The 17833-nt window shown below is 40.8% G+C and overlaps 1 protein-coding gene across 2 annotated transcripts; it reads left to right on the top strand.

Annotated features, from left to right (window-relative positions):
• The first annotated feature begins 923 nt into the window (after positions 1 to 923).
• Positions 924 to 16172, top strand: cse1l (CSE1 chromosome segregation 1-like (yeast)). 2 transcript variants are annotated; one of them, XM_017450212.3, is made up of 25 exons: positions 924 to 1070; positions 1922 to 2013; positions 2105 to 2247; positions 2368 to 2469; positions 4536 to 4681; positions 4920 to 5010; positions 5145 to 5252; positions 5348 to 5440; positions 8508 to 8675; positions 8866 to 8995; positions 9095 to 9160; positions 9375 to 9577; positions 9712 to 9796; positions 9884 to 9945; positions 10201 to 10337; positions 11282 to 11385; positions 11501 to 11598; positions 12336 to 12486; positions 12842 to 13050; positions 13353 to 13450; positions 13538 to 13623; positions 13731 to 13812; positions 14124 to 14270; positions 14623 to 14854; positions 15539 to 16172. In XM_017450212.3, exons 2-25 carry the CDS (start codon positions 1929 to 1931, stop codon positions 15626 to 15628), a joined length of 2916 nt encoding a protein of 971 aa, XP_017305701.1. In that variant the 5' UTR covers positions 924 to 1070; positions 1922 to 1928; the 3' UTR covers positions 15629 to 16172. The 2 variants fall into 2 exon arrangements, with proteins under 2 accessions (XP_017305701.1, XP_017305702.1); XM_017450213.3 differs by lacking the exon at positions 924 to 1070 and adding an exon at positions 1703 to 1839.
• Positions 16173 to 17833: the final 1661 nt, after the last annotated feature.

Genomic DNA, 17833 nt, shown 5'->3' with positions numbered 1-17833 from the left:
GGGCTGCGGCACTGGTTTTGACCAGCAGGTGTCGCCAGAGTGTGCTGTTTCCAAGCATTGGACAGCTGGCGACACCTGCTGGTCAGAACAGTGTTTTATAAAAGCAACGAGATCTAGGCCCAAATATAATGACATCTTTTACAAAACAATTGCAAATCTCTTCACAACAGTGTATTGTTTTCGATATAATTTACAAATATTAAATATTAGTGCTTGTATTCTGTGTTTTAGTTAAGGTCTTTGCTAATAAGACCATTTACATGCAATTACTATCACTCTACCTTTTTAATGATACACACATGTGTTTGTCATTAAAGCTGCCTATAAAACACTAGCAAAATGAAGGGGTAATGTTATGACTCAGGAGAAAGAGCATGATGATATTAAGGTCCAGGTATGGGTGGTAACAATACACTTTAATTCTTTTACATATGTTGGTTCAAGCCTTACAAAGCCCCCTAGTGGCAACAATCAAAGTTTCAAAACAGTCAGTACGTTTACATGGACAACAATATTCTGATATTAACCCGATTAAGACGATACTCTGATTAAGAAACTACCATATAAACAGTGATTTCTGATAACCTTAATCCGGATAAAGTCATACTCGAAGTAAACACAAATTGAATTACTTCGAGTTTAGTCAGTTTACTCACTTTAGTCAGATTAAGGTAATCAATAATCGCTGTTTACATGGTAGTTTCTTAATCAGAGTATCGTCTTAACCGGGTTAATATCGGATTGTTGCTATCCATTTAAACGTATTAACTGAGTCATTTTGCGAAGCAATTCGAATCAGTAATGATGTAACGAAGAGTCGTTTGCTGAAATCACGTGACTTACCCCTTTTGATTCAAGCTCCGAACCACTGACTCGAAACAAATTATTCGTAACGGTTTCGAAGCTTCATGAAGCAGTGGTTCAAAAGTGGCCATCACTAGTCTGCGCTGTGTCGCATTGCGCATGCGCGAAGTCGTGACCGCGCAGTTGTGTGAGACATTTGAAAGTGGGTGAAGTTTGTGCATCGCTCCGGCCGCCGCTAATCACAGCACTTACTCCAAACGCGCACGGTAAGTAAATCAACACATTTTATTATTATTATTATTATTTTGTTATTATAGAGCTTAAATAAGGTTACTTTCTTAAAGAAAACGAATCGCTAAGATAGTCCGGAAAAAAACTCGCTTGTAATGTTTAATCCCGAAGTGAAAACCATGCTACAAGTTAGCTGACGGTTTGAAAGGTAAAAGCTAACGGTAGCTCTTTAGCACTGGACGAGCTAGCAGCTTTAGCTAAGCTTCTATTTCAACGCATTTCACTTGTGCGTATTATTATTATTATTATTATTATTATTATTATTATTAGGCTAAACTAGGCGAATATATTATATTTGTGTACAGTCTGAGCAAGCTTCTTTAGGCTTTCTCATGATGCCAGCTAAGTGAGAATGTTAGCTAGTTTAGCTTAGCTGTTATCATGGCTGCTTTGGGGATGAATTCGCAGAAGTAACAGAATGAATGAGTTGGGTTTTTTTTAAAATTTAGATACACGGTTAGTTTAATATATAACGAGCTGGTTTAAAGAGCAGGCTCAGGTCTAAGTACATGTTTGCGTGGAGGTGGGGCTGAGACACTAAACCAGCCGGGAGGACTTCAGTAAAGGCCTTGCTCATGCAGTGCTGCACTAATCATATCAAGCTTGTTAAACATATCAGATAGTCTTCTCCTGTTATAATACGTGTTAACCAGCCGATTCTAATGTAATTCATACCTAACTGGTGGTGGGAAAGTCTACTGCATCCTGATTGCTTTAAGATGTTGTTGATCTCTTTCGCAGAAGGTAATTAGATGTAGGACTTGTTCTGTATGATTTCATGGACAAATGGTGTTTCTTCAACTTCCTGCTCCTTTCTGACTTCCAGAGCTACCATGGAGCTGAACGACGCCAACCTCCAAACTCTGACCGAGTACTTGCGAAAAACACTAAACCCCGATCCGCTGGTCAGGCGGCCAGGTATAACTTCTGAATCTTTCAGGTCTTAACTGTATCTCTGCTTGGTGAAGACACAAAGAAATGATGGCGATTTTTGTCATCTTTCCTACAGCGGAGAAGTTTCTGGAGTCGGTGGAGGTCAGCCTGAACTACCCCATCCTGTTACTGACGACGCTGGAGAAGTCCCAGGACGACGTGATCCGAGTTTGTGCGGCAGTCACCTTTAAGAACTACATTAAGAGGAACTGGCGTATAGTGAGTCTGAGCTTTACAGCTTCTGCTCAGGGAGAGAACTGAAGATGATTACTGGCTGTGAGGATGTTGTTATTTAGAGCATTCTTCACGTGCTTTTGTTGTTTGTTTGTTGTGTTTTAGGTTGAAGATGAACCAAACAAAATTTCAGATCCTGACCGGACAGCTATCAAGGCCAACATTGTAAATTTGATGCTGAGCAGTCCTGAGCAAATACAGAAACAGGTATCAGCATTATAGAGACACCTGTCTGCTTTCTCGACCTTTTTTCAGACATGGATCCCTAGCACATTCTGATGGATCCTCGCAAACACCTCACGTAACGTGTATATATTAATATGTAACTATAATGTATGATCGTATATAATATATAGTAGTCTACGCTACATGTTTTCATAAACGAAGTGTCTATATGTTTTTAGTTCTGTATTAGATTTGTTATAATGCCTGCTGTTCGCGTTGCTTTAACATGAGCCGCGGCGTTTTTTATACGCTGAGTAGCGTTTCACGTCGCACGTTGATAACACGCGCGTTTCATCTTATCCAACAGTGTTAAACTTGAAATTGAAGTTTGTGCAGGTAGCAATAAAAAGAGTGAACATTTCACTGTCTAACGTTACACTTAACTTGATCGTGAAAAAATAAAATACAAGTCAATTTTGCACGATTCAAATTTTGTAACGCTTGCACTGATCGACACGTGAACACGGATCACTCGTGAACGAGCAAGCTGAGCTACGTTCGTGAGAGCTGCAAATGTATGACTATGCATATACACTCCCAGTCAAAAGTTTGTGGACACTGGACTGAAACGTTTTTCATGATCTTAAAAATCTTTTGATCTGAAGGTGTATGGTTAAATGTTTGAAATCAGTTTTGTAGGCACACACATAATCGTGCCAGCATATTAATCTCTTTCATTAGAAAGAACATTTTATTTACAAAACAAATATATTTTTAAACGGATGACTCGGAGCGAAATATTCCGAAAAAGCAGCGGATAAGTGTCCAGCGTAGGTGTGAACTCCTTTAATACTGATTAAAAAGTATCTCGGGGAAATTACTCAAGAAATCAGTCAAGGAATATGCCAAGAATACATTTCTGGAAATTTACTACTTTGAAGATGTTAAAATACTAAATTTTGATTTATTTAGTTTTTTTTTTTTATCACAACATAATTCCCATGGGTCCATTTGTGTTATTCCAGAGGTTTGATTATTTTATTATTAATATAAAATGTTGGGGGGGTAGATAAACTTTTGACCGGCAGTGTAAGGTTTTTTTTTGTTTTGTTTTGTTTTTTTAAATGGTAAATTTTTGGTTCGAGGCTTTCTCTGAAATTTAATCGGCCTAAAAATATATTTTGAAATATTTAACCAATATAACACTTGGTCATATTTTAAGCATTTTAGAAGCAATCCCAAGAGCCTGTTGCTGTGCCATTGACCACAAGGGGTCTTGCTTGAGATTCTGAAAATATTACCTAACATCAGTTCATGCTAATTTAATCTGCTTATTAAAAGTACTCTTTTCTAACAGCCGGAACACGTCCTTGGTTCTCGTGCATGTCTGTTGAAACGTTTTCTTTAGTGAAAGGCAATTGGAAGAAGAGTTTTGTTTTTTGTTTTTCTTTCTCTCGATGTTTGACGGATGAATAAATTATTTTATTTTATTTTATTTTTTTTATAAAGTATACTGAGACTGCTTTTTTTGGCAGGCCACTGTGCATGTGGGGAAAAACAAACATTATACTGGATATGCAATCACGATTTATTCACCCCTGTGCTTTTTGACACTGTTATTTATAAAACGTAACAAAAGTGCGTAGCAAAGATAAATAGCATAGCAAGCTCGGATTACCTTCCTCCCCGAATGTTTTGGTGTCGCTTCTTTTGTGGAGGAAACCCGAGTTTCAAGCAAGGTTGTAATCGCATGATATTTGCAATTTTATTTGTATTTTCATGTTTGTTTGTTTTTTAAACTATATTCACGTTCACATGGCATTCCTGAGCAGAGTATAAGCTTCACTCACTTGCTAATAAAATTATCCTTCTAGTCCTGTTACAAACATGGACAGGAGACATGCTCTTGCTGATTAAATACATTTTATACTAGGGAATTTAGGGAAAATTCTGGGAATATTTTTGGAGGGGGCCGTTGTGTGTGGGTTTTTTTTTTTTTTTTTTTTTTTTTTTTTTTTTAAATAAACAAACATGCAGCAGCTCAGAGGCATTGAAATACAGTTCCGATTTTACGAGCGTGCCACTGACTAGCGGTTGCTTTTCCTCAGCTAAGCGACGCTATCAGCATCATCGGGCGAGAAGATTTCCCTCAGAAGTGGCCGGATCTCCTGACCGAGATGGTAACACGCTTCCAGAGCGGAGATTTCCACATCATCAACGGCGTGCTCCGCACCGCTCACTCGCTCTTTAAACGGTATGTCAGGAACTCTGTAGTTTCTTCACGTGGTAAAATGCACTTGTCTAGAGTGTGCAATGGAATGGGGGGGGCGTCAGAGAACTTGGTGATGGTCAAGAACTCATGGCTTCAAGGTTTTATCTGACGGTAGCTCCTGCTGTTCCCCAGAAGAAGACATTTCTCTGAGAACCCTGTATAGTCATCGATTCATTTTAGCGTCTCCGCTCATGATCTGTTGAATGTCTTTCTCGGTCAGATATCGGCATGAGTTCAAGTCTAATGAGCTTTGGCAAGAGATCAAATTGGTGTTGGACACTTTTGCCCAGCCTCTTACTGAGCTCTTTAAGGTAAATGCAGAGTGCTTATTATTTTTTTGTTTTTGTTTGTTGTCATCAGGTCTAGCTGTTCTGTTAAAGAGGAAATGTTCACAACACACTCTCTCTTTTTTTTTTTTTTTTTTTTTTTGCCCGTCCATTTCTAGGCTACGATCGACCTGTGTCAAACTCATGCTACAGACGTCAACGCCTTGAAGGTCCTCTTCTCCTCTCTTACACTTATATCAAAGCTGTTCTACAGTCTTAACTTCCAGGTACGGCATCTTCTCTTAATGTTCGGATTTTACTTTTGTAAACATGTTCACGCAGGACTGTATGGATATGGGTTTACATATTGTTGTTTCTCCAGGATCTTCCAGAGTTCTTTGAAGACAACATGGAGACTTGGATGACACACTTTCACAATTTATTAACCTTGGACAACAAGCTCTTACAGACTGACGTGAGTCTGTGTTTCTCATCTAATTCAGAACGTTGAACTACATTTACATTACATTTACATTTATTCACTTAGCAGACGCTTTTATCCAAAGGGACTTACAAATGAGAAAGATACAACCAAAGCGATATATCAAGCAATACAAGTAGTGGTACCATACAAGATCCATTAATTGAATTCCAGAAGAAGCAAAGTGCAGAGTTGAGGTGTAGGTGCATTTATTTATTTATTTATTTATTTATTTATTTTTAATTGAGTTGGTTAGGTGTTCATGGAAGAGGTGGGTCTTTAGCTGTTTTTTGAAGATGGTGAGAGATTCTGCAGTCCGGATTGATATTGGAAGTTCATTCCACCACTGAGGAACAGTTAGTGTGAAGGTTCTGGAAAGGGACCTTGCGCCACGCTGAGTTGGACCTGCTAAACGTCGGTCTCTAATCGATCGCAGATTGCGAGAGGGAACGTAGGCCTTCAGGAGAGAGTTGAGGTAGGAGGGTGCTGTTCCTGACAAGGTCTTGTAGGTGAGCATCAAGGCCTTGAACTTGATGCGGGCAGCTACAGGAAGCCAGTGGAGGGAGATGAAGAGGGATGTAACATGGGTTCTCTTGGGCTGTTGAAGACGAGGCGTGCTGCAGCATTCTGAATCATCTCAAGGGGTTGGATGGAGCTGGCTGGGAGGCCTGAAAGCAGTAGTCCAGTTTAGCGATAACAAGAGCCTGAACTAGTATGTGTAGCCTGTTCGGTGATGTAGGGTCGGATTTTCTTGATGTTGTAAAGGATGAACTACAGGACCTTGCAGTTGCTGAGATATGGTCTGTAAAGGTCAAGCCGTCATCAAGAATCACCCCAAGGTTCCTGGCCGTCCTGGTTGGCATGAGTGTGAGTGAGCCAAGCTGTTCAGTGAGGTTGTGGTTGATTGAGGGACAGGCTGGGATCACGAAAAGCCCAGATTTTGCCAGGTTAAGCTTAAAATGGTTTTCCTTCATCCAGACTGAGATGTCCGAAAGGCAAGCAGAGATGCGTGCAGAGATGGAAGGATCGTCAGGCTGGAAGGACAAATGGAGCTGGGTGTCATCAGCATAGCAATGATATGAGACTCAATCACCTGCCCTAGAGATGTAGTGTAGATAGAAAAGAGGAGTGGACCCAGAACTGACCCCTGTGGAACGCCAGTTGTGAGTTGCTGAGTTTCAGAAATACCTCCCCTCCATGATACCTTGAAGGATCTGTCAGAGAGATAGGATTCCACCCAGCGCAGAACCGTTCCAGTGATGCCCAGGCTGGAGAGAGTTGACAGGAGGATCTGATGGTTCACAGTGTCGAAAGCAGCAGAGAGGTCAAGTAGGATGAGGACAGATGATCTAGAGGTTGCTCTTGCTAGTCGTAAGGCTTCAGTGACAGAAAGCAGAGCAGTCTCCGTGGAGTGGTTGCTCTTGAAGCCAGACTGCTTGGTGTCCAGGAGGTTGTTCTGTGTGAGAAAATTGGAGAGTTGATTTAAAAATGGCTCTTTCAAGAGTTTTGGAAAGAAAAGGGAAGAGGGAAACAGGTCTGTAGTTGTCAGCTATAGCAGGGTTGAGTGATGGTTTTTTTAAGCAGTGGAGTAACCCGGGCTTGCTTAAATGAGGTAGGGTATGTGCCAGTAGAGAGCAATGTGTTAAAGATGTGTGTGAGTGCAGGTAATAGTGTGGGAGAGATGGATTGAGGAAGGTGAGAAGGGATAGGGTCAAGAGGACAGGTTGTGGGACGGCTAGAGAGAAGGAGTTTAGAGACATCAGTCTCTGAGAGGGGAAAGAAGGAAGTCAGTTGGGAGTTACACGGAGGAGGAGTCGGTCTATGCATGTCTGGGGTTGAGAACAGGTTCCTGATTGATGTAACCTTGTTGGTAAAGAAAGTAGCAAAGTCATCTGCAGTGAGAGAAGTAGGGGAAGGGGGAGGAGGGGGACAGAGTAGAGAGGAAAAGGTTTTGAAAAGAATGCGGGTGTTGGGAGAACTACCAATCTTCTCTTGATAGAATGTGGGTTTCGCAATGGAGATGCTTTTGGAAAAAGAAGAGAGAAGTGTCTGGTAATTGGTTAGGTCAATTGGGTTGTTTGATTTGTGCCATTTCCTTTCAGTTGCTCTTAGTATGCCCCGGTTGTTACGCAGAGCTTCCGAGAGCCAAGGACTAGAGGGTGATGTCCGAGCAGGTCTGGAGGTTAGGGGGCATATGCTGTCAAGGGAAGATGTTAGGGTGGAACATAGCATGTCGGTTGCGGTGTTTAAGTCAAATGAGGAAAGGTGGCTGTTGGAGGGAAGTAAGGTTGTGACAATGGAGGAGAAATGTGAGGGGGGAAAGGGAGCGAAGGTTGCGACGAAAAGAGATCGAGGGAGGAGACAGTGATGGTGGTGAGGGGAGAGAAATAGAGAACTGGATAAAGAAATGGTCAGAGGTGTGGAGAGGAGTAATGAGAAGATTATGTGTGGTGCAATTATGTGTGAGGATGAGGTCAAGCTGTTTACTGGCTTTGTGGATTGCTGGTGTGGTGAACTGCTTGAGGTCGAATGTGGGAAGGAGAGCAAGAAAGTCAGCTGCATGTGGCTTGTCTAGATGAATGAACTAGATTAAACGTTGCATTAAAAACTTTTATAGGACAAAGTAGTCATGATATTTTGATTTACTATCTATAGCAAAGGCTTTTGTGAATTTAGAGCTTGAGGGGAGAGGAGAACGTGAAATGCTGCACAAACAGTAACCCAAGCTCATTATCGACCTGGAGCTGTGAATCAACAACACTGTCCACTGCAAAACAAAAAAAAAAAAACTCATCCAGACAGCTAGTGGTCACTGTAAACAATACTGTTGGTCTATTTTAATAGAAGCTGACGATACCAAAAATATGCTGAGAGAAGTGTATTGTGATCTACATTTCACTATTATATCATTCACTCCTACCTTATAGTATGTTAAAGGGTAATCATTCTCGAAATAACACAATATATGCTCATTTTTTTTGTTCCCTATGGTGTGTTTCAAAGCTTTGTGTCATTAGCTTTGGAGGAAAATTAGTTTATTTTTAGCTCGTTCGTGTTTCAGGACGAGGAGGAAGCTGGTCTCTTGGAGCTGCTGAAATCTCAGATCTGCGATAACGCGGCTCTTTATGCTCAGAAGTACGACGAGGAGTTTCAGCCCTACCTCCCTCGCTTTGTCACGGCCATCTGGAACCTGCTGGTCACCACGGGGCAAGAGGTCAAATATGACTTGGTGAGTTATGGCTTTAGATGACTCTGTTTGTGTGTAATGCCTTTGGCTGTTCTGACGTATAGGCAAACGGTGGCATCATCACGATGCCACTGGACCGATCAGAAAGACCCAGAATTTAAATGATTTTTTTTTTTTTCCTGAAGTTATCTCTGTGTAACTTTTCTCATGGGGTTATTGTTGGCTCTTGCAGCTAGTGAGCAATGCCATCCAGTTCCTGGCATCGGTGTGCGAGAGGCCACACTACAAGCATCTGTTTGAAGATCAGAACACACTCACCAGCATCTGTGAAAAGGTCATCGTCCCCAACATGGAATTCAGAAGTATGTGCTCCATGATTGATTGATTTGATTGTTTGCTTTGGCAGATATTTCAGTGTGTTGCCTTTATTTGTAATCGTGTTTTTAATGACATGCGCTCAGGTGCGGATGAAGAAGCGTTCGAGGACAATTCAGAAGAGTATATTATAAGAGACCTTGAAGGCTCAGGTATGAATTTGATTCGTTCCTAATTTCTTCCAGGAAGAGGAATGCTAAACTTATGAATACCAATTTAAAGATGCAATTTGAGGTCCAATTTGTAGGTACCTGTTTAAATTTACCCGTTTCAGCATGTTTTGGGGGGTGGTGTGTGTTTTGTTTTTTTTACTTTTAAACACCATGAAAAAGATCCAAACTGCAGCTGCGATGTTTTTCTTCTCAGACATTGATACAAGGCGGCGAGCTGCCTGTGACCTGGTGCGAGGACTCTGTAAGTTCTTCGAGGGCCCGGTGACAGCCATTTTTTCTGGCTATGTAAACTCCATGCTGACTGAATACGCCAAGAACCCAGCTGTGAACTGGAAGCACAAAGATGCCGCTATCTACCTAGTGACATCGCTAGCCTCCAAAGCCCAGACACAGAAGGTTGGGACTTATCTACCCCTTTTAATTTGACCGTCAGTTACTGTATAGCTTGCTTTGTTGTGCTGTTCATTATATTGATCTAAGATGGAAAAAAGCCCCAGTTTGTGTGCTAAAGGTTTGTTTATTATGGGCAGCATGGGATCACACAAGCCAACGAGCTGGTGAACCTGACAGAGTTCTTTGTGAACCACATTCTTCTTGACCTGAGGTCTCCCAATGGTAAAAAGAATTTGCTTCTTAATCCAGATTAATATCTCCACACTGCTGCAGTTAAAATAACACGGGTTTGTCCTGTTGTATTTCCAGTGAATGAGTTTCCAGTCTTAAAAGCAGATGCAATCAAATACGTGATGACTTTCAGAAGTCAGGTAAGCACTTCTCTTTCACATGTGTAAGAAAAAAGTTAATCTCATACTGACGGATAAAAAAAATTTAACGGCATGGACAAACCAGATTAGTTTAGTGCTTTGACTGAATACCGAGGAACGTCCCTACTCGTATGAGTAGCAATTAAAAACGATTACAGCCGTCTCAGGTGATAGCGATGAGGTGATTTTATTTAAATGAAACTAATTTACCTTGTTTAATTTTTGCTTTTTATTTTTGCACTGGAATTGTCTCAGCTTCCAAAGGAGCAGCTGCTCGAGACCGTTCCTCAGCTGATTACTCACCTACGGGCCGAGAGCACGGTGCAGCACACCTACGCAGCTCATGCTTTAGAGCGGCTCTTCACCATGAGGGGAGCCAACAACTCCACACTGTGAGTGCAGCTACATTCACGCATCACCTAGAGTGCCAGGTCTTAACTATATACACTCGACCGAAACGTTTCTCATGATCTTAAAAACCTTTTGATATGTTTGAATTCGGAGTTGTAGACCACAATATAATCATGCCGACATTTATTTTTTATTTACAAAAAATATATTTTTAAACGGACGACTCTAGCGAAATATTCCGAAAAAAAGACCAGTGTAGGTGTGAACTCCTTTTAATACTGTTTAAAAAGCATCTCGGGGAGATTCCTCAAGAAATCGGTTTGATAAAATGCTAAGAATACATTTTTGCTTAGAATTTCCAGAAAGGGTGTCTACTTTTGAAGATGTTAAAATACTAAATTAATTTGAATTATTTTGGGGGTTTTCCACAACATAATTCCCATAGTTCCATTTGTGTTACTCCGGAGTTTTGATGATTTTATAATTATTGTAAAATGTGGGGAAAAAATAAAGAATGAGTATGTCTAAACGTCGTTTACTTTGTCAACCCACAGAAGACGACGTGTTACACTTATAGTTTACTAAATCTGACGTTTTATGGTTAACATCTTCCAAAGGTTCATCCAACAAGAATCAGTCGAGTGCTTTTGTATAACCTTCCACGACAGACTCTTTAGGGTGTGGATAGGTTACTCAAAATATTGAGTTCCTCGTCTGTGTTTCAGTTATAAATTTGTGTTAATAATTTGTGTGAATCTTTTCCTATGTCAGTGTCTGTAATACTGGATTTAAACAAACCTAGCTTGTACTTTTTAGTGGAAATTTATATCTTAATTAAATCCTTCCATGGCACAGCCTTTTTTTGGGAGAATCAGATGTGTTTGATGTGGAAGACCATTATAACTCATTCGCTGTCCCAAATTAATATTCATGTGTGTGTTTTTTTTTTTTTTTTTTTTCTTTTCCTCCGCTTCACACTTTTAAGCTTCTCAGTTGCTGAGATTGCAACTTTCACAGAACAGCTCCTTAACAATTTGTTCAACGCCCTGGCGATACCTGGCTCGTCAGAGAACGAATACATCATGAAAGGTGCCTCCTATTCAGATACCGTTTGAAGTTTGCTATATTTTATGCTAAATCTTAATTGATGTACGTAATACTTCTATGTAAAATGAGTTGAATTCTCATTCGATGTGTTTTACAGCCATCATGCGAAGCTTCTCGCTTCTCCAGGAAGCCATCGTGCCTTACATCCCTACGCTGATTGGCCAACTCACTCAGAAGCTCCTTCTAGTCAGCAAGGTAGGAAAATCACATGCCTGCATTCCTCAACTACCGACACCTCCAAAGAACAAGCTTTAGAAGGTTGTGCACAGTGTCCGGTCTGACAGCCCCTGTCTCCAGTTATGGCAATGGACAAGCAGACAGGACACAGATTAACAACCGTCCAGTAAAGGGGACGTTTCCCAAGGAGGACTTGGTCCTAAAGGCAGGATGGGACATTCATTTAAAATGTTTCAATATTTGCCATAAAAGCAAATAGTGTCTCTCTTTCTTGTGTTGTATCGTTTTTGCTTTTTGCCTCCCTGTTTTAAGTTAATGTATTAGGGTCCAACCAATATTCATGTTTTGTCTCTACTTCAATTTTAAGGAGCTAAAATTCCAATAACGGCCCAAACTCACTCACAGCAACTTCCTCTGTATATAAAGCAAGTATCTAAAATAAAATAATAATTTGTTCTCCTTAACAAAGGACCCTATAATAATTGATTTTGTTCACACTTAATGAGTGACCAAGCAGTAAGTTTGGTTGTTTTTCAAATATGATCACATTCCTGTTTGTGATTTACAAATGATGATGAGTTTGTGGTGATTTTTAATATCCGAGTGACCATGATTAGTAAAAGAGAAATCAAGTTTTAGAGATCACTTTTGATTAAAGAGCGTGTCTGTCCAGCGCATCCCCCCCCCCCTTCTTCTTCTTCCCTCCCATCAGTCTTTTAAGGAGTCGACCTGATGTTTGTTTTTCGTCTATCCAGAATCCCAGCAAGCCCCATTTCAATCACTACCTGTTCGAGTCACTGTGCTTATCCATCCGGATCACCTGTAAGGCAAACCCTGAGACTGTGGGCAGCTTCGAGGAGGCCCTCTTCCCCGTATTCACGGAGATCCTTCAGAATGACGTGCAGGGTGCGTAGACTTTATTTCACCATCCAGCAGTTTCACCTTTACTACTGACTGCACACTACACAATTTATTTATTTTTTTAAACAGTTTTTTTCCTGCAGTAGAAAAGTGCACTTTTTCCGTAAACCAAGTTTTGATCAGGTTGTTTGGCAAGCTGCTGTTTTGTTTATGACAATTCGCACCCTACAAAAATGATCAAAACCATCATGGTTTAGTAAAACAATCAACAATTCTACAGTTATACAGAATCTTGGTATACTGATTTGAGAGGTTGAGAAACATAAAAACCACCTCCTTCCTATATAAAATGTATTTATTTAAAAAAATAATAAGTCACTCTCTCTCTTGCCCCGTGCAGAGTTTGTGCCGTACGTGTTCCAGGTGATGTCCTTACTGCTAGAGATCCACACTAGTGATATCCCTTCCTCCTACTTGGCTCTGTTCCCTCACCTACTGCAGCCTGTCCTGTGGGAGCGCACGGGTAACATCCCGCCTCTGGTGCGCCTCCTGCAGGCCTATCTGGAGAAAGGAGGAGGCACCATCGCCAGCTCAGCCGCAGATAAGATCGTGAGTGCCTGTCTGCACACTGTTGATGCAGTAGTTTAGTTTTTGTCATTTAAAATTGGGGGGGCCAGTATGAAAAATTCGACTACAACCCAACATTATGATCAGATCACTGTACCTGCTTGGATGTCATTAAACACCATTCATGCGGTGCAGCTGAATTTGCTTTTGAAATGTTCTTATTGTGTACTTCTGGACAATTTTTAGCTCATATAACGTATCAAGACTTCGCACCCCACTGCGTCAGGTTGAAGTGCTGCTTTATATCCTGCTCTTCTTGCACTTGCATGCTTTTATTTCTCCAGCCTGGTCTCCTCGGCGTGTTCCAGAAGCTCATCGCCTCCAAGGCCAATGACCACCAGGGTTTTTACCTGCTTAACAGCATAGTGGAGCACATGCCCCCGTGAGTGATCATCACTAACTCTGAAATTATGTTCTTTTTTTTTTTTTTTTCTTTTTGTCCTAATGGTCTAATTTCCTCTATCTCCAGAGAATCAATTAATCAGTATAGAAAGCAGATTTTCATCCTGCTCTTCCAAAGATTGCAGAGCTCCAAGACCACCAAGTTCATCAAGAGTAAGTTGAAAGAACACCACTCAGATTCTTCATTCTGCTAGCAAACCAGACCGACATGAGGAGTACCACTCCCAACACCTCACCACGATTTCCTGCTTTCTCCACAGGTTTCCTTGTCTTCATTAACCTCTATTGTGTGAAATATGGGGCGATTGCATTGCAGGAGATATTTGATGACATCCAGCCCAAGTGAGTAATAATGTCTGCTAAAATTTGAATGTGTTGGCCCAGCACTGCTTTATCAGTGCTGATGTTCTCCTATTACACTGTAGCTCGAGTAATAGTCTTGGATTAAAGTGGTGTCGGTGTACTGTGCTCATTAGAATGTTAGGCCACACCCAGACAGTTTTATTCCTTATTCAATTTAAGGGAGTTTAATGTCTCTTGTTTGGGTGTTATGCAAACATTTTAAATATATTCAATTTAAAACCCATCAACCGTTCTATAGCTCATTCCATGCCAAATGTTTTTGTTTTTTTTGCGGTTTATTTGATTGTCAGAATGTTTGGCATGGTGTTGGAGAAGATCGTGATCCCGGAAGTGCAGAAAGTATCTGGGCAGGTGGAGAAAAAGATCTGTGCAGTAGGCATCACCAAGATCCTCACCGAGTGCCCAGCCATGATGGACACGGAGTACACCAAACTCTGGTAAGATCACAGCGGTCTTTCTTTTGACCTGAAAGTTCACAGACCACTGGAAATACATGGAGCGCACACGTCAGTTCAAACATGCTAAGCGAAATCTGCAAAAATGTGATGCAGCATCTGGGAACACGAATGTGTAGCGCGTAAGGGAGAACGTGTAGAGCATATGTTGTACTGAAGAAATACATGTAGTTTTACTCTCATTGGCTCCTGACTAATCAGACCCCATCCTGTAGTATTATAAGTATTATTGAAGTTACAAAACTCTCAAGAATCCAGTTCGGAGTACTACAGGAGCTATACAGAGCACAGTGTTGTCTCTGCCTCTGTAAACACTTCTCATATCTTGCTGTAGGCCGCTTGTGCTCCAGGCCCTGATCGGATTGTTTGAGTTGCCGGAGGACGACAGTATCCCTGACGACGAGCACTTCATCGACATAGAGGACACGCCAGGTTACCAGACCGCCTTCTCTCAGCTTGCCTTCGCTGGCAAGAAGGAGCATGATCCTATTGGAGATGCTGTCAGCAACCCTAAAATCCTGCTGGCCCAGTCTTTACACAAACTCTCCACAGCCTGCCCTGGGAGGGTGAGGACACAATACACATCACAACATGACACATTTTTATTATTATTAGGGATGTAGCAGTCAAATCATCTGACTTAAAGCCATCTAAAGCAGTACTATTAGCTACACGCTTATAAAACCTAAGACTGTTTAAAATGGATATGTTTTTAGATAGAGGACGTAGTCTCTTATCTGAGAAAGTTAATACAGATGAGCCTTGTGTGGGGGTGGGGGGGTACTGATGACTCTAGGGGGCCACAAACTGATGCAGCATACACAAGGCGGGGGGGGCTGAAAGTTTGAGAATCACTGCTGTGTAGGATGAGCGGTACAGAAATTTCACTTTGCACACGAACATACAATGGTGAACTTGCTGAGATGAGGGGATAATCATGTACCCAGAAACCACAGAAGTAGTGCAGAAGTAACACATCTTCCGTGTCCTGTCTGAATTTGGACAATGTGTGTGATGTAATTTATACCTAAAGCAGTTTTGCAATTCAGTTACATTTCAGTGTCATGAAATGGACAAAAAGAAAAAAAGACATTCAGTTGTTTTGTGATAGTCAGCTACGATCATGTCACTGAGACACGCCAATTCAGTATGAACATGTTTCCTTTGTTGCATTACAATGGAGTTTTTAGACTTTTATGTTACTAAAAGTCTAATTATATGGATTTATTTATTTTTCTTTCTCTGGGCAGGTTACATCCATGCTGAGTACAAGTCTAAATGCTGATGCGTTGCAGTTTCTGCAGGGTTACCTCCAGGCTGCTTCAGTCCAGCTCGTCTAAGACGGACACTATCTCCACTTCGTCTCTAGACTCTGTGTGCATTCAGACTGATGGACCTAGACGCCAACCAACAGATGACCAGTCGACTTAACACCTTGCGCACTCGAGCGTCAAAGCTGCGTTTTAAAATGGATCGTGACCAAGCAGAAAAGTTCCCAGAGTGAAGAGCTGCTGCTTTGTCCACGCCAGCCACTCGCTACCCAGTTACAGATCTGTCCTCTAGCATTTTGATCAGACACTTTACATCCGTTAACAATCTCCCCAACATGTAGTGACAGTAATTTGGAGCAGGAATGACATCTGGGACAACACAACTGGTATGACTATTGATGTCTTTAACACTCAGTGGGATAATTTGTTTTTCATGTAGATCCACAAGTGGTTTTTATTGTATTAAATAAGGGCTGTCATTGTGACATTGCACTTAAAAAAAAAAAAAAAAAAAAAAAAAAAGTTCTATTTCTTTGTTGCATGTCAGTGTTTGTCTTTGTCTGGTCTTAGTTATAAGGCTCTGTCTAATTGTTAATAAAGAAAAGCGCTTGTATTTTTTTTTGTAGACATCCCTTTTTATTGCAAAGTTTTGCTTAATGTCGCATATAAATTAATGTTATGCGTGGGTGTGTAACATTAGCTGTTCATGCATTAATGCTAACGGCTTCATTAAGCGTTTTCGTTGTTCTGTTCAGTTTTATACCATGGCACGGTTTAATGCTTGAATTTGATTGGTCAGAAGGTGTGGTACAGCACAGGTACACTACCAGTCAAAAGTTTAGACATGCATTTCTTTATCTATTTACCCCCCCCCCCTTATAATAATAAATCAAAACTCGAGTAACACCCATGGAACTATGGGAATTATGTTGTGATAAAATCAAAATAAATCCCCTTTTTGCCTAGAATTTCCACAAATGTATTCTTGGCATTTTCCTCGACTGATTTCTCGAGGAATTTCCCTGAGATGCTTTTTAAACAGTATTAAAAAAGTTCCCACTTACGCTGGACACTTATTGCTGTTTTTCAGAATACTTTGCTCCAAGTGGTCTGTTTATTTAAAAAAAAAAAAAAAATTGAATAAGATTTTAATTTTCTAATGAAAGAAATTAATACATCAGCATGATTAAATGTTTTGTCTACAACACAGATTTCAAACATTTAATCATACACCTTCAGCTCAAACGGTTTTTAAGATCATGAGAAACATTTCAGTTGAGTGTCTCCAAACTTTTGACTGGTAGTGTCGGTTCAACTAACATCAACAATAGGTTAATATTAATTAACTAAAACTCTACTTGCACCTTGTGCTGCGTCGCACATTATTCCCTATATGGTGTTGTGTTAAATCAAAGAGATAAGCTATATTACATCAATGTCCTGGGTTGGGGGTTCGAATCCCCGAAAAAATGCTCACTAAAATCCTACTCATTTAGAAGTACCATACGAGCATCAGCATGGTCAATGCCTTTGAATAAATTCAATTAAATAATAAATAAATAAAAGCATTTTAGCACCAAAAGTCAAGTTTCTGGTGATAATCAGACCAGCAGGTAGTGTTTTCATGAATGCACAGAAATGGTCCCGTTATGACTCCAGACCCCTGCAGTGTCAGTCGCCCTGGTTGATGCTGAAGATGAAGACGGATCCGGGTCTGAAGCGGGAGAGTTTGCGTCTCTGTCAGTTTCGGTTTCAACATCGCCTGAACTTTCACTGCTGTCACTATCTAGAATCCTCGCCCTCGCCTGTGTAACTGTGTATGTTTTTTCTTTTTTTCACTGTTTTAGATGTACCTGTGTTCACTGTAGGTGTAACTTTAGCTGGAACACGATTAGCTTTTCGCTTTGGCATTTTTAGTTCACTTCTACTAGTACACCAATATTCACGCTTGGATCAGCTTCAGCGTAATGCCGGTACACCGGCCTTACGGGGATAATGTTTACACTGTAAATCCTCTATTTAGGCCTTACAGGAATAGATCAAAGACGGACAAGCCGTTTTTTTTCGGCCGTACGGGGTAAGGAGGGTAAAGACTTCATTTAATCCATAAATATAGAAGGAAAAAAAAAATTCTGTGAAGCTAAATGCTACTTGGTATCAGTACCAAAGCCCCCTTAGACTCTGCTACCCAAAGTGGAACGTGGAGCTGCTGTTACAATATAATTTCTTTAAAAGTGAGATTACGAAGCTTAATGATCTTTGAATTTAGATCTG

The sequence above is a fragment of the Ictalurus punctatus genome, chromosome 21 (genome assembly GCF_001660625.3).
Source record: "Ictalurus punctatus breed USDA103 chromosome 21, Coco_2.0, whole genome shotgun sequence".
Classification (NCBI taxonomy): domain Eukaryota; kingdom Metazoa; phylum Chordata; class Actinopteri; order Siluriformes; family Ictaluridae; genus Ictalurus; species Ictalurus punctatus.
Note: the sequence above shows the minus strand (reverse complement) of the source record. Positions and strands in the feature narration are given on the sequence as shown.